The sequence below is a fragment of the Phyllostomus discolor genome, chromosome 5, assembly GCF_004126475.2.
Source record: "Phyllostomus discolor isolate MPI-MPIP mPhyDis1 chromosome 5, mPhyDis1.pri.v3, whole genome shotgun sequence".
Classification (NCBI taxonomy): domain Eukaryota; kingdom Metazoa; phylum Chordata; class Mammalia; order Chiroptera; family Phyllostomidae; genus Phyllostomus; species Phyllostomus discolor.
Genome location: NC_040907.2, coordinates 150,822,050 through 150,837,919, shown reverse-complemented (window position 1 = coordinate 150,837,919; position 15,870 = coordinate 150,822,050). Strand labels below are relative to the sequence as shown.

Below are 15,870 nucleotides of genomic sequence, written 5' to 3'. Positions count from 1 at the left end.
GTGTCAAATGCATTTTCACTGGGGGCCACATCAGCCTCACGTTGCCTCCAAAGGGCCAAATGTAATTTTAGGACCGTATACATGTAACTACTGCTTACAGTTAAGCGAGAGCTCGGTGCTGCTGCTGGGTAGAAACAAGGTGCTGGGCCGGATGAAACAAGGTGGAGGGCCGGACACGGCCCAAGGGCCCTGTGTTTACCACCTGTGACTTAGATCTAAGATGTTGGCCTCCCTAGATGACCACAAGCTCCGAGGAAATGGGGTCCCATCCTTCAGGGTCAGGCCTGCTGCCTCTTCCAGAACACCCAGCCCCGCCTGCTAGGCATGAGGTGGGTGGGCAGCCTCCCCTCCCCTGCCCTCTCTTCCCCTCCCCTCCCCTCCCCTGCCCTCCCCTCCCCTCCATGATACTGGAGCACAGAACTGGTCCTCCATCACCACAGGGAGAGAAGCAGCACAGAGCCTCAAGCTGAGCAAGTCCTTTTATTGGAAAAAGAAATAATAAAACAAAAGGCCACTGCGTCACCCGTGCCAGCCATCCCACTGGAGAGGCACAGGTCAGACACGAGGCCCAGTCACACGGTGGGCCAGGGTGGGCACAGGCCGGGTCCAGGGGTCAGGGGGCTGTGTGGAGCCCACTGGACTGCAGCTTTCTGGGGCGATGCCTGGATCAGACAGAACCGGCCTGGGCCCGGGGGCAGGGACGCCCTCTCCAGCTCTCTGGGCAGGCACCTCCTCCCCACACGCTGCTGCTGTGTCAGAAGAAAATCAGGTCCCTCTTTGGTTTCAGAAAGCTACCTGCAGTGGCTGGTCTCTCATGTCCACTTCTAGCACCTCCTGCCACTGAGGCAGGCAGCCTCCTCCCGTCCATCTTCAGGACACCAGGACGGGGCAGCTTCCTTCCCACTGAGCCTGGGCAGCGGGGGACTCATGGGCTGGATGCCCCTCTTTCTTTTCAAGAAAGGGGTTTCCCTGTTCCCCTGCAGGTTGCCGGCTCCTTCGAATGTCCAAGGCAGCCTCACCTACACAGCCCTAGAGAGCCCTGGAGCCTGGGCAGCTGAACGTGCAGCGTCCGTGGCCCTGTTGCCTCGTCATGGGAGCTGGGACAGGGGCGTGGAAGGCCCCAGAAGGTTGGCTCTGCTCTCTAGAACCCCAGCTTCTCTTCTGCTAGAATGTGCACAATAGAGTCAGAAGCGGGGGAGGAGCTTGCAGCTGGGAAAAGGCCTGGAAGAAAAGCCAAGCCAGCAGCCCCGGGGACAACGGGCAAAGGGGCAGCAGGACATTTATCTACAGGCGCAGGCTGGACCCCACACAGAAGCAGCCACAGACCATTGCGCAGGGAGACGAGACAGGATGCAGAGAGGAGCAGCTGTTGACCTGGCAGCTGAGGGGAACACACTCGAGAACTCACACACATGCACTCGTGTGTGTACACACACACACAGGTGCAGTCACACACACCTCCACATACACGTACCCACATTCCTGCCTACATGTGCACCAACGCGCTCTCACACACATGCAGGTTCCGATCTGAGGAAGTGGGCTTCAGTTCTGGAGGTTCGAGCCCCACGGCCACACCTCTCCGTGAAGCATTTCTCCAGACCCTTCCCAGAGGCCCAGGCTGTGTGTCCAATGACCAGCACCTGGTGGCCTACAAAGTCTCAGTGGTTGGATGCTTCTTGACAAGGCCAAGATGGCCTCAGGCTTTGGGTGGAGAGCAGGGAAGCCACAGGTCTAGAAGAGGTCGGGGCAGGGACACTGAGAGCTAGCTCTCCACCATGGCACGCACAGTCTGACCGCTCCTGTCTCCCCAGACCCCAGATCAGGCAGAGGCAGGATCACAGACAGGCAGAGGCCGTGGGGCGGCATCAGGAAGCACAGACATTGGGAGGCAGCCACGGGGAGCGGGGCCCCGAGGGAAGAGCCCTCAGGGACGTGGCACTTGGGGTGAGGAATCATGCAGGATGGGAATGCTCTGTGACACAGCTGGGCCCTCTCTGGGGTATTGGAAGAGTTGCTGCAGAAGCAAGGGCTGTCCAAATTGTGCTGTCCCCACCCTAGCCTGTGTGTGACCCAGACCAGCCCTATGGGGAAGAGCCGGATAGGGAAGCGGACCGTCCTTCCGGGGGGAAGGGCAGGGGGTGCGGCGGACGGCCTATGGGAAACACCGGTCAGATGTGGGCCTCCCACCCGGGGCAGCAGGTGGGCCCACAGAATGACTCAGAAGCGGGTGCTCTGGTAGCGCAGCCGCCGAAGGTCTGCAAGGCCCTCAGTCCTGCCATACGCCTCCCTGCAGGGACTCTCGGCCAGTCACCGGGCCCCCGCCCCGCCACCCCCAGCACTGCTGCCACTGCCACTGCTGCCGCTGCTGGAGCTGCCGCTGCTGCACCGGTCCTCGTAGATGGCGATCTCGATCTGGGGCAGCGTTAAGGAGGGCTGCCAGCTGCCGGCAGGGCGGACAGGGTCCTCTGGCGGAGGCCAGCAGAGAGCAGAGGGAAGAGCGAGTCCTGCTTCCTGGACAGGAAGAACTGGGAGGCCTAGAGAGCTAGACCCAAGACCCACTCAGCTCGGTTACGGAGACTTGCAGGGCCAGGCACCGTGAGGGTGCACGGCCAGGATCAGGGCTCACACTCCAGAGGCCAGTCACCGAACCCAGGACGTCGCGTGCCCAGGATGTGGTGTTTCCACATGGGACATGCGAGGCCTTTGGGGTCCTGAGTACAAATTCACCTCACTCACTTAGAGCTACATGACCTCTGAGCAGTCACCTCGCTTGTTACCTGTCAGCTACCACGGCTGGGAAAGGGGCTAATAACAGAACCCCAGGACTGCGGTGAGGCTTAAACGAAGTAGCGCGTGCCGGTGCCTGGGGTGTCACATGGGCATGGTAATAGCAAGAGCCTCCCGCTGGATTTTGTAGACATGAGACTCTGGCATTTGGCTTTTCTGCACTCTTCCTCTTCATTTCTAGCAAAATTTATTTTTTAAGCATTCTACCCTGCTGCTGCTGCTGCTGCTGCTGCTGGGGAGGGCAGCGTGCACACCTGACGGGCGGAGTGAGCAGACCTGCTCCTTTCCCCTCGGCCAGCCTCCCACTGAGACCTCATTTTTCTCGCCTGTGCAAGGGGGGCCACAGGACCACCACGTGGGGTTAAGCAGGTTTATGTGAGATTGTGGGCGTGTAAGAGTATGTGGAGATTTGCGTGTTCCCTCGGGGGCAGTACAGGCTCAAGCCCGTGAGCCAGTGAGCCGCCTGCAGTGTGCTCATCCACTGCATAAAGGGAAACAGTAAAGGTCGCCTCGTCATAGGGATGTTAGGAGAAGTACATGGGTCCACAATTTCAGCGCACCTTCTATCACACCTGGCATGTACTAAGCAGGGAACACGTGTAGCTCAACAAATAAAAGCAAACCCTGAGATTCACAAAGCACTGATAACGTACGGTCGGGGAAGAGAGCTGGCAAGCACACACGTGGGGAACCCCAGGAAACCCTGAGCAGAGGCCCCTAGGGCGGTCCCGCTTCCTGGCAGCCTCACCGCAGACCCCACTGGCTGGCAGCCCCGTGCCCCGCCCCGCCCCTGCACACAGAACAGACAGGAAGGATACAACTCTCATCCCACGCTCCACGGGGTCCGTGAGCAGGAGGCCTCGGGGGGCAAAGACCTTCTCATTCTGCTCCTGGATGTAGCGGGAGATCTTCTTGAGAACCTGCCGGGACAGGGGCCAGTTGAGGATGAGGGTGCAGCCGGGAGGCCTGGGGAAGGGGACACGGGGTGGTGAGGGAGGGAGCACCTTTTCGTAGTGGGTCTCCATGCAGAGGAAGATGAAGTAGGCCGTGGCGCAGGCCAGGCAGCCCTCCAGGTAGGAGCTGCCCCCAATCTTCTCAGCCTCCGCGTAGAAGCTGTTGAGGGTCTTCACAGTCTCCTCAAAGAGCTGCCGCTCGATCTGGAGGGAGGGAGGAGACAAGGAGCAAGGCCGAGGTCAGCCTCCCTGGTGTGTGAACGGTCACCTGGTGACCTGGTGTGCGGGGGAATGGTGGGACCACACCCGGTGTGGGGGGCAGCACACAGCAAGACCAGAGAGGCTGCAGGAGCCCCTGGAGCAGAAGGAACACTGGACCAGGAGTCGGGAGACCTGGGGTTCAGACCTGCCCCATCAACTAGCTTTGTGACCTCGGTCTAATGACTTAACCACTCTGGCCTCAGTTTCCACATCTGTAAAATGGGAGTGAGAATGGCTACTTGGCTTCCCTCAAACAGGAAACTCCTATGCTGTCCTAGATGTGAATGTTTTCTACAGCGGATTAAGCAAAAATTCTGGTGACTATCACCCCACCAACGCCCCTGTTGGTGGCCGTGACAGAGCTCAGAACCCAACTGGCAAGGGCTGTCCATGTTTGGATGGACTTCAACTGAATCAGATTGATTGGGTGAGACCTCAGGGGTGTCCTTCTAGGAGGAGGCACTTCCTTCCAGACCAGAGTGCATGGAGAACATGGCAGCCCTGTGTGTTTAGACAACTGGGAAGTGACCCTGGCTGGTGTGGCTGTGGATTGAGCGCCGGCCTGCGAAGCGAAGGGTCTCCTGTTCAACTCCCAGTCAGGGCACATGCCTGGGTTGCGGGCCAGGTCCCTAGTTGGGGGTGCACGAGAGGCAACCACACAGTGATGTTTCTGTCCCTCTCTTTCTCCCTCCCTTTCTCTATAAATAAATAAATAAATAAATAAATAAATAAGATCTTTAGACAACTGAGAAGCTATCCTGGCTGCATCCATAATCATAATAGCTAATATTTACTGAGCACTTTGTATTTGCTGGGCATTTTTTATGTATTCTGCATTTAGCCCTCATTACAATTCTATCAGTGAAGTAGGATTATCATCCCCTGTCACAGGAGAGGATGATGAAGCTCTGCTCTGCGGTCCAGACAGCTATCATCTCTGGTCTCCCTGCCCCCAGCCCACAAGCAAGCCTGCTGGTCAGATCAGGTTACGTACAGCTCTGATAGAAGCTTCACAAGTCTTCCCGTCTATCGCCCTGTAAGGTCCGGGAAGTCCTTACCGCCTGGCCCTGTGTCCCCCCCGAGCCGGTCTCCCCCTGCCCTCCTCACTCTGACCCCACTTTACCACGCGGACCACTCCACTGCTGTCTCCTGAAAACGCCACCCGTCCTCTGTGCCTGTGGCCCTCTGCTGCACACTCCTCCCCCAGGCCCCCCACTGTCCCCCTGCCCCTCACCCTTACTTCCCTCATGTTTCCGCCTTGCACAACATACCGCCCCGGCCATTCCTTATCCTCAGCTCTCTCTGTCCGCCTCAACCTCCTTCCTTTTTTTCCCAGTATTTGTCACCACCTGAGCTACTATATATATATATATATATATATATATATATATATATATATATATACTCTTTTTTATTTTTTGTACACTCTAACAGAAATAAACTCCATGAGTTTACACCTCTATCTCCAGTGCCTATTACATAGGAGGCGCTCCATAAATACTTGCTGAACGCTGAGTGGACTTGTCTGAGGCTACACAGCTCTGGCCTGGTCTGTGCTTTTCCCTGCACAGCTTTACACTGGACCGCCTGGGCTGAAAGGCCGTGCACCACACCCAGCAAGTGTAAGAGTGTCTGTCACTCCATCTTTATATTCTTCAGAACCCCTGTTCCCCGCTTACTCCCACAGGACCAGAACTGCCCATCACATAGGTTAGGGTCCTCCCAGCCTGCACAGGATAAAGTCTCTCCCCACGAATGGTCAGAAGCTTTGAGGTTCCCAGCCACTGTCCCTACAGACCTTCAGGGAACACACAGAGAAAATTCTGCCATCTGGCTCTTGACCTAAGCCCTGTACTCTACCCTAGGGGTCACTCCACCCCAAAGGGCAGGCGGGCAAAAACAAGGAGACTCACATGGCTTCCCCAAAGCTGGTTAGGAGGTCAGATCAGTAGAAGCCAGGCCTGCCCTGCCTCCCCAGATGCCTTTAGATCTGCCTGGGCTGCTGAGAGAAAGGATCAGGGTCTGCCCTCTGCCCTCGCCCAAACCCAGGCCAGCTCCCTGGCAGCCTGGGATGGAGGCCACGTACACCCCCAGAACTAGGAGTAAAACCCAACAGGAAGAGCTGATGCCTTGCAAGAGGCCGGTGGCCCCTGAGCCACACTGGAAGCTGGGTCTGGAGGGAGGGGCTAGGAGGAAAGGCCTTGGGAGACAGCCTGGGCACCAGGATTTTTAAGACTCCCCAGAACATACTAACGCGGGGTTGAGAACTCTGCTAAAAAGTGGAGATTCCTGATCCCAGGCCAGAAAAACTGAGCCAGCATCTCTGATGACACCTAATATCACCCAACAGGACTCAGGAATGTATGTTTGCTCAACAAGTTCTCCCGGTGATCCTCGTGCGGCTGAAACCAGAGAGCGGCTGGGCTAGAAAACGCCTGCGGTCTCTCCGGTTCTAACTCTCAGTGCGGTGACAGCAAGACTGTGTGAAGGACGTCTCGTAATGCTCCCATGTGAAGTAGCTGAACAAGTTACTCTTGAATAAGCCCCTCCCCGCTCCACCACAGCCTGTGTTCCGGGTTTAGCAAAAGACATCGTTACCCGGCTGTCCAGCTCGGGAGGGAATTTGGTCTGGAACTGGCAGATGGTCCCATCGCTGTAGTCTCTCTGGATAAAGACCTTGGTGGCCAGGGATGCGCTTCGCCGGAGTTCCTGCAGATTGTGCACCTGCGGAGACATAGAGAAGACACGCGACTGGGGTGGCTGGCCCTCCTGCCGGCTTGTCCAAGACTGAGGGGCTCGGGGGGATGTGGGTCTTTCGGCGCTAAAATCAGGGAAGTTTCTAGCAAACCAGGACAAGTCGGGCCCCCTACGTGTGCTCCAGGAAGATCTTCCGGAAGCCGGACTGTAGAGTTTACCCCAGCAGATGTCTCGAACGATCCCCGAAAAACCTAGAAAAAGCCAGAAGCAGGGCCAAAACTGAGCCAAAGCGAGAGGTTCTGGAATAATCAAGTCAGAAACAAATTTTCACTAGAGGAAAGGACATCCTGGCGGCTGGCACAAATCTGTCTCTCTCTCCCTCCTTCCCTGTCTCTCTCTCTCTCTCTCTCTCTCTCTCTCTCTCTCTCTCACACACACACACACACACACATACACACATGGTGGGGCCTTCCATACTTTCATTCATTCAGCAAGTATCAAATGTTCACAGCCTGTCAGGCCTTGGCTTAGGGAACCCAGCACTGAACAAGACTGAAGTCTCAAACCCTGGGTGGAGCTTACAGCAGGGCTGGGAGAGGGGAGTGTGGGGTAGAGAAGTACCTGATGCACCCATGAACTTGGCCAAGTTATGGCCCAGGTAGGAGAGCACCAGGGATGGTTTTTACGCCCAGCACTTCTCACCATGCATTAGAAGAGACCCACACATGTCCAAGCCCCCAGAGAAAATTGTGGATAAAGTGGGCCGAAGCCAGACATGGAAGAAATTCCCTGCCCTGGTAGGGAGAAGGGGGTGACTCCTGTCTCCTGTCCACATACCTGCAGACTTGACATTGACACAGACATGGGCTCAATTCCACAAAAGAACAGGGCCTCTTTCTTCTACCTCCAGCCTCACTCGTCCACGTTCCAGACAAGCAACCCACTGGGTGAAATATGCCAGACATTAGAACCACGCAGAGGCCAAGCCCCAAAGGCAGTGAACACACAGCCAGTTCATTCTGTGTAATTAAGGTGAATCCACTCAGTCACTCAGCTTTCATTTATGGAGTCCCTACTATCGCCAGGCGGTAGGGATGCTGAGCAGAAGACAGTCTGTGAGCTCCAGGGAGGAAGCCGAGTAAATAAATAATGAATTTGACTGTGATAAATGCTACAGAGAAGTAACATCTTACCCAGAAGCACTGACTCAGAAAGGCTTCCTGAGGTCTCTGTTGAGTCATAAAGGAAGGCCAGGAGTTACCAGTGGCAGGGGCAGGGGCAGGGGCAGGGGCAGGGGCAGGGGCAAGGGCGGGGTAGGAGGGAATGGGGAATAAGAGGGAGGAAGAGGCAACCCAGACAGGAGGAGAAGCTTGTGCAAAGTAATAAAGACAACTGAGAGGGCAGTCTACTCAGATGACTGGAGGCAGATTTCAGCAAGAATGGAGTTGGTCTGCAAATCAGATAAGAACACTGGGAATGGGATAGAGGAGAATCAGATCAAAAATTACTGGAGGGTTTGTGGAAGAGAGGATTTAAGATAGAAAAATGTTGCTTAAAAGCTAGGGAAAGAATAAGTAATGAGAGAAAGGTTATCAATATGGTGGTAGCAGCAGCAGATAATTGGTAGATCAAGGTCCTGAAAACACACAAATCAGAGACTGACAACTATACAAGACTTTCCTAACCTGGTGGACCTTGCTCTGCCTAAGAGATGCCATCCCCAAGTGCTGTGTTGGATTAAATAATGCCATGATTTTCAACCGTTTTCATCTCATGGCACACATAAACTAATCACTAAAATTCTGCCGTACACCAAAAAATATATTTTTTGCCAATCAGACAAAAAATAGGTGTAACTTTGATTCATTCACACTGGATGGCTATTGTGTTGGCTGTGCCATTTTTTTCTTTGACAGTCTAAGGGAAAAGAGGTCAGGGTCCCTGACTAAATAGTCAGGTGTTACATCTTTGAAAAATTCTGGCAGCACACCATGGTGCCTCTTGCGGCACAGTGGTAGAAAATTGCTGAAATAGTGTATACATGTTCCTCTGGTCTTAATAGTTCTTGATCCCTCTAGTCAGGGTTTCAGTTGAGAAAGTACCCTTGATGTCTGCTAGGATCCAATGACAACTTTGGAAAATAAAGAATGCTCTGTTAATGTAAATAAGTTATTCATCATTGTGTCTCTCTGTCTGGTTAAGGTTTTATACTGTTTTATTTTTTTTTTTATTTTCAAAAGAAAATGAAGGGGCTGTGGCCTTCCTCTGCCCTTCTAAACCAACTGACATGACCCAGTCCATCTTGGGGATGGATTCCCCTAGCCCAGGAAGGGTCATGTTGGCAACTTTGTGAGTGGTGACGGGAGATGAGCATGGCTGGGTTGGGGGCGAGGTGGAGGGATCTTTGTAGTAGCAGTCCAGGGGAAACCTGGATCTAACCCCAGAACAAAAAATGATGGTGAGAGTGGAAAGGAAAGGATAGAACAGTGCTTCAGCCATTCTGACACGGACTCAGCTTCCTGCCCTCCAACACCCTCCTTGTCTGAATTCATACACATACCCTGGGAGCTACCATGAAGGTATGTTTCTCCAATGACTGGCTAGCTGTTGACCACAGCCACCTCTCCTTCTTCCTGGGTGCCTGATATAGGCACCCAGGTCGATTAATTCTCAGCTTCCTTTGCAGTGAGGTATGACCACGTGACTAAACGAAATGTGAGTGGAAGTGATAAATGGCATTCACTGGCTCGGCTCATAAGGACCAGACACTCCTCTGTGATCATTCCCCTTCCACAGAAAGAAAGAGAGGTGTGTTGGAGATGGTGGAACCACAAGTTGGAAAGAGCTTGGGTCCCTATATCACAGCCTGGAGGAGAGCGACCCGCTAACTAGTGGGGAACACCTGTCTGGGACTTTACTGAGTGGGAAACGAATTTCTGTTACATTATGCCATTCAGACTTTAGGGTGACACCTTGCATAATGCGGTGCTATTTACTCTTGGCTTTTACCCACAGATTCTCCAAGTAGCCACAGCGGTAGGGATCAACACCCTTCCCAACCCTAACATTACCCTGAGCCTTAAGGACGTGATCCTGACTCTGGGTGACCAGGGATCTTCTTTCCTCCCTGGAGAGTGTTTGTGGGGCCTTGAGGAGCTGAGCTGCTAGAGGACAGGATCAGATACACTCTATACGCCAGAGCCTTAGTTTCCCAGACCTACTTAGAGCACGCCTGACATAGACCCATCTGTGGTTAGTGAGGAGGGGGTGGTGGTTTAAGGCAAGGCTGGGTCCCCTGGCTCTCTCCATCCCTGGGGGCTCAGTTGTGAAGTACCAAAAAGCTCTGGTGGAAAGATGGACCACTGACCTAGGAGCAGGAAACCTGGTGCTAGTCTTGACCACAGTCTTTCCTTCTCCGGGCCTCCATTTCTTCAACTAGAAACTGAAGAGGTTGGAACTAGGTAATCGGTAAAGCCCCTCCCATCTCTGACATTCCAGAAGCCTCATCAGGTATTATGAATGCAAATGTTTACAGGGACTACACAGGAAGTGGGCCAGGTGGGGACGGCCAGGTGGGGACTGTGGCTAACCAGAGAACTCATGTCCTGTCTCAAGAAAATACCTGATCATTGCCATGTGAGAATGCATGCCTGGTTGTGATTCTGATTTTTAAAGAAAAATTATAAATCCAGATTTTCTTACTATCGAATATCCTGATTTTTTAAATGTTTCCAATAAAGTTTTTTACATTTATGAGCACTAAGCATACCTGTGAGCCAGATTCATTCCTGGAGCTGCCAGTTTAGGACTTCTGAATAAGGAATCCCATGGCAGGGGGCCCTTGGACCACAGCTAGAGCCAGATGCCCAGCCACTTGCCAGTTACTTAGCTTTCAGTAGGCTGGCAGGGGGCTTTAGCCAAGATCACGATGCTCTGGAATCCCACAAGAGGACCCCAGAACATGCACACACCTCTCCCAGGGGCCACAGCTTCTGTGTCTGCCCTGGGTGGTTCCCCCTGGGCACTGACCTGAACGCCTGGGCTTCTCATCTACCTCTCACCTTCCTCATCAACCTCTCACCTTCCTCATCCCTCCCCTCTTTCTCATCACTACCCCAGACTGGCTGGCAGCAGACTAAGAATAGTACCAAGGGGTATTTCATAAAGAAGAAAGAGAAAATCAATGGTGAGATCTGCTGGTACCTACTTTCAAAGTACAGTTTGACAGAGAGGGAGGGGGAGGCTGCCTGGAGAGTGGGTGCCCCAGGTCAAATGTTTAGGGTCTGTACCAATAGAGTCGACCTGGGAGAGGTGGAAAGAAGCAGGCACTGGAGTACAGGTGAGCATTCCCAGGCCTGGTCTGCCCTAGACACACAGGAGGCCCCTCCTGGCCCACATCTCCATCCTCATTAAAAACAGCTAATTCCAGAGGATGCTTTTGAGACTCAACTTGTGAATCAGGAGATGCAGCTGATGAGCCAACAGCATGCTCCCTGCCTGGCCAGGCTGTGGAGGAGGAGTGAGGACCATGAGTCACAGGCAGCCAGGCCAGGCCTCAGGATGGAAACCTGGGCACAGGGTCTCCCTGCTTCTCAGATGACAGGAAAGCCCAAGCCTGATCCTTTGTCTGTTGGTTGTTACCCCCATGCCCCAGAGATCAAACCTGCAAATACCCTGCTTGGACAGTGCTACTTGGATGCATTTTAAAATGTCTGATGTGCCAAACTCCTCCTCTTGGAGAAGCCTTTGCCAGCCAGGCATTTCCTAGCTGTCCTTGGCCACCTGGGCAGACCCTGCTTCCAGTGGCACACATTCGCAGAGGTTTGTCACTCAGGAAATGGGCTCATTACAGTTTTCCAAATGAGGTCACTGTCTCACTCAGGAGGCTTCCCCCTCTTCTGAGTTCCTTACACATACCCTCCCCCAAAGCTGACTCCTAAACAGAAATTAGGGAGCAACAGCATCCAGTTTCCTGCCTTCCATCCAGGGATCCAGGAACATCCAATCTGTCTGTCTCTCTCTCTCTCACTGTTCTCTCCCTCCCTCTCTCTTTTCCTCCCGTCCCCACTCCTCCCCTCAAAACACCCTCTGTCAGAGCTAAGGACTTCACATTCAGAATCCTAAGAGAATGGCCACAGGAGCTTGGCATGAGATTTTCCTTCTCCCAACAGGTTTTTCCTGGCAATCCTAATTCATTCCCAACATTAAAAACAGCCTGGGGAGAATGACTCACTCTGCAGCCCAGATAATGTGCACGGCCTGTGCCTTGGCAGAGCTAAGGCTTCCTCCTTCCATGAGAGTCCATCCAAGGCAAAATTGGGAACTGGACCATGTTGGTTCTCAGCTCCCCATCTCTTCTGAGCATTCTTCTGTCCTCTGCCCTCCAGCTGACCCAGCCAGGCCAGTCCCCACACTCCAGCTATTCCTGAACTCCCTTTGCACCCCTCCCCCCTCAAAGCTTCATGTCAAGACCCCTAGTGCTCTCTTCTCTATTGGGTAACACAGCAGACTAATTGATACACCTGGATACAGCCAAAACATCACTGGCCATGGAGACAGAAGACTCATGTTCTAGTCCTGGCCCCACTAATTTTTAGCCATACTTTTTTTTTTGATAAGTCTCAACACTCCAGTTACATCATCTTTAAAATGAGATAATGATGCCTTCCTTGGCTCCTTCACAGGGCAAGCTTCTGAGCCTCCGTTGTTTCATCTGTTAATTGGGGATAATAATACCATCCTTGCCCACTTCACAGGGTTGCTCTAAGACTCAAAGGAAATCACCCATGTGATAGTGCTTTGAACACAGGAAGGTGCTAGAGTCACAGGAGCGAGATGAGCAGAGCCTCTCCCTGGGCAGAGTCACACATGCCTAACAGCAGCCTCTTGGAAACATTGCCTCGACCTAGAGATGGGAGGCTGCTGTTGGAATCTGGGGAGCTAGGGATATATGCTGGGATAGGTGGGCCTCTTGGAATCTGTCAGATCACATCACAAATGTAGCCATCTTCTCTGCCCACTCTGTTGGTCCAACTGTGCCCACATGGCTGAAGCTTCCTTCCTACCTAACACGAGCAGCCTCTGCTGCAGTCTGGCAGCCCCATCTGGAAGGTGACCAGCTCCTTGGCCATCTCTCCTTTTTTCTTCCTGCTCTTCCCAGTGTCTTTGGCACTTTCTGAGCACTCTGCATCCCTCCACCCTAGAAACCAAGCTCCATGGGTTTGTTTAGGGCTTGCTCCTCACAGGGTGCTGGGAGCAAGCTCTCCTAGCTAACACTGTGCTTGTCAGAAAGCCGGGTGATGCCAAGCAGCTGCACCTTGTTCTGTGGTGGCGAGGAAAGCAGAATAACAACAGTAACACTTAGTATTGATGTCACACTGCTCACCAGGATGCCCAGAGGCACAGAATCATTCAAAAGCCTCTGCTGTCTCCATGGCTTGTGTTCCAGCTGTGTTGTAAATGGGGAAACACCACAAAAGAAGTCAACGTCAGAACCGGGAGACACTGGTGTCTCGGGTTCCACTCCAAAAATTCAAAGGGAGAAACTTTCAGTGCTCCTGCTGACAAGCTGCGTGAGTATCAAGTAGATCCTCCCCTTCTCCATGTGTTAGCTTTACCACTGATTAAGTAGGAATATAAAGAGCTTCATTCCCCTTGTGGAATGAGAGGGTAGAGAAGGTAATTCCTGATCTCTTAAGCATTGTACATAGATTCTGCCCTGATCCAACAGGTCCCTTGGTTCGGCTTTTAAGTGCCTTGAAGGTGACACATCTATAGGCACACCTTGAAGAAGGCGGCCCTCCCATCAGACACAGGAAAAACGTGGACACCTTGGTACAGGAAACTCTAGTGAGGTGAAAAAGCAAGTAAGTGTGCAAAAGCAGGGCTCTGTCCAGGCAGCTCATTAAAACCAGCCATTAGGGTTTGGGCCTGAGGATTCGTTGTCTTCCCCTGGCCCCTGAAGGAAACACTGATCTGGAGGTAGGTCCCTCATCCCTCTTCCAGGTTTTGGGGCTCAGAAGCAGATGGATGCATGCATAGCAACACCAGCCAGCTGCATTCCCTCTCCTAGGCTCATTTCCAAACCCCCAGGGAAGTGGTTGCAGGACTTGCAGTTTAGGGGAAAGGGAAACCCCAGCTAAAGCCCAGGAGCGACCCTGGCGCTCGTGCCAACAAGTGGCATGGGCAGCTTCGGGACTCCAGTGGGGAAGACTGACACGCCAGGGGCGAGAGGAGCTCTCAGCGAGGAGCCCCTCTTTTCCACTCTCCTGCTACCCCATCCACCCTTTCCCTCCAGACCCGACCGGAAAACCACCCCGGTCCCACCCTACCCCACCCCACCCCACCCCACCCCACCTCACCCCCGTCTTCCTTTCCCGCCCAGTAGGGCACGGGTGCTTGCTCCCTACCTCGGTGGCCATATTCTGAGGGCGCTGACCGCTCCAAGCCGGCTGGGGGGCTGGTCAAGGGGGCTGTCAGCCGTGCTGACTCGGGCCGGGAACCCGGTGCGCTGTCCGTAGTGCTGACAGGGGCGCCTCCGGCCCGGGCGCCCTGGGCAGGCGGCCCGGCGGGCCCCTAGGTCCTGAGTCCGGCCGCTGTGCTGTCCGCGGTGCTGATGCCGGCGAGGTGAGGCCGCGCCCGAGGCTGTTCACCGCCGGGTCGCCGGCTGCCGCCGCTCCTGCAGGCAACGGCCGGGTTTCTGTTCGACAGCGACAGCGACAGCGACAGTGGCAGCGGGGAGGCGGGGCCAGGCGCCTCCGCAGACCCGGAGGGGAAGCGGCGGCCCCCAGACTCCCGCAGCCGCCCGCCGGAGAGGAGCCCCGCCCGCGGCCCGAGGCTCCGCTGGAGCCGCCGGGAGGCTCCGCCTCTCCTGCCGGCCCGCCCCCAGTGAGAACGCCGGGAGCTCCCCGCCTCTCCCGCCGGCCCCGCCCCCAATGAGAGTGCCCCGAGCTGTTTGCTCGCTCCGCGCGGGCAGCCTCAGGGGGCTGACGGACACCCGCCGAGGAGCGGGGCAGGGGCTGAGGCCAGACACCCCAGCCTGTGGGGGCCCGGGTCCTCCACCCGTCTGTTCTCGACTCTTTACCTTTCCCACACCCTGCCCTTCTGGCCCCTCCCCCACCGCTGCCTCTTCCGGATTGTTTTCTCCTCCGCTGTTTCCCGCTCCCCGGGCGTGCACGGACGAACCCCCTTCTCCCGTTCTCTCCTTTTCACTGTCTTGAACCCAATTAGCTAGGGGAGGGTGCTGCAGACCGCAGAGAATCATTTTTCTCTAAAAACGTTTCCGCGGCTCCTCCCCTGATACCCTGGGATCCCTTCCTTCAGGGAGCTCCGGAATTGGAGCCCGGCCTCCCTGCCGCCCTCCCCGGCCCGGCCCCGCCCCTCCGGCTCTCCGCTCCGCGCTCCCAGAGTTGGCACACACGGCGCCGCCGCTCAGAAACCGCACGCCCGCCGTGCCAAGCCGGTCCGCCCACTCTCCAAGGATGACAGGTCTGCCCCGCTGTTGCCTTCACATTTCTGGCATGACACCTTCCAACCCGATGACCTCTTTGCTTGGTAAACAAAGAGGAAACACCAACACGGGTGCCTTTTTTCACACCTATAATACCCCCTGTGTCTTTGAGGGGGAGCTGGGCGTGTTCCCCTGCCGCTCCCTGCTGCCTCGGGGTTGGCAGCGGCAGCCCACACACAGGGAGGGACGGGCGCCAGGACCACTGGGTTCTGACTCACGCCTCGCCGGCTGTATGACCTGCCTGGGGCAAATGCTTTTTTCTGTAAAGCATTTACATCTGAGCCTTTTTGTGTAAAACGTGCTGGACTAAACTAGACTATTTCTAGGGTTCATTTTTTTCCCTTCAACCTTGTATTTTGAAATTTTCGAGCATACGGAAAAGTTTAAAGAATAATGCAATAAACTATAGCGTCCACCTAGCTTCAACAGTTAACGTTTCACCGTGTCTGCTTGATAGAGAAACAGAGGACATTGGACTAGATCACTAGACAGTGACAGACATTGGGAGGCTTTATTCTTAAGAACTTCACCAGGCATCTCCCAATAAGGGCACTCTCTTACCTGACCACAGTATTATTGCCACACCTTTAAAGATTTCATATCATCTAATAGTCTGAGATAGATTATTGCCCCTAAGACACGTTAACAGCAATGACCCTC

At 54.5% G+C, this 15,870-nt stretch overlaps 1 protein-coding gene across 3 annotated transcripts; it reads right to left on the bottom strand.

Annotated features, from left to right (window-relative positions):
• Nucleotides 1-461: 461 nt before the first annotated feature.
• Nucleotides 462-14,564, bottom strand: GOLGA7B (golgin A7 family member B). 3 transcript variants are annotated; one of them, XM_036027121.1, is made up of 6 exons: nt 14,111-14,564; nt 6,875-6,952; nt 6,603-6,728; nt 3,795-3,947; nt 3,609-3,710; nt 462-2,415 (listed from the first exon to the last, which is right to left on the bottom strand). In XM_036027121.1, exons 1-6 carry the CDS (start codon nt 14,120-14,122, stop codon nt 2,311-2,313), a joined length of 576 nt encoding a protein of 191 aa, XP_035883014.1. In that variant the 5' UTR covers nt 14,123-14,564; the 3' UTR covers nt 462-2,310. The 3 variants fall into 3 exon arrangements, with proteins under 3 accessions (XP_035883014.1, XP_028369437.1, XP_035883015.1); XM_028513636.2 differs by lacking the exon at nt 14,111-14,564 and adding an exon at nt 7,539-7,947; XM_036027122.1 differs by lacking the exon at nt 6,875-6,952 and having other exon boundaries at nt 14,111-14,560.
• Nucleotides 14,565-15,870: the final 1,306 nt, after the last annotated feature.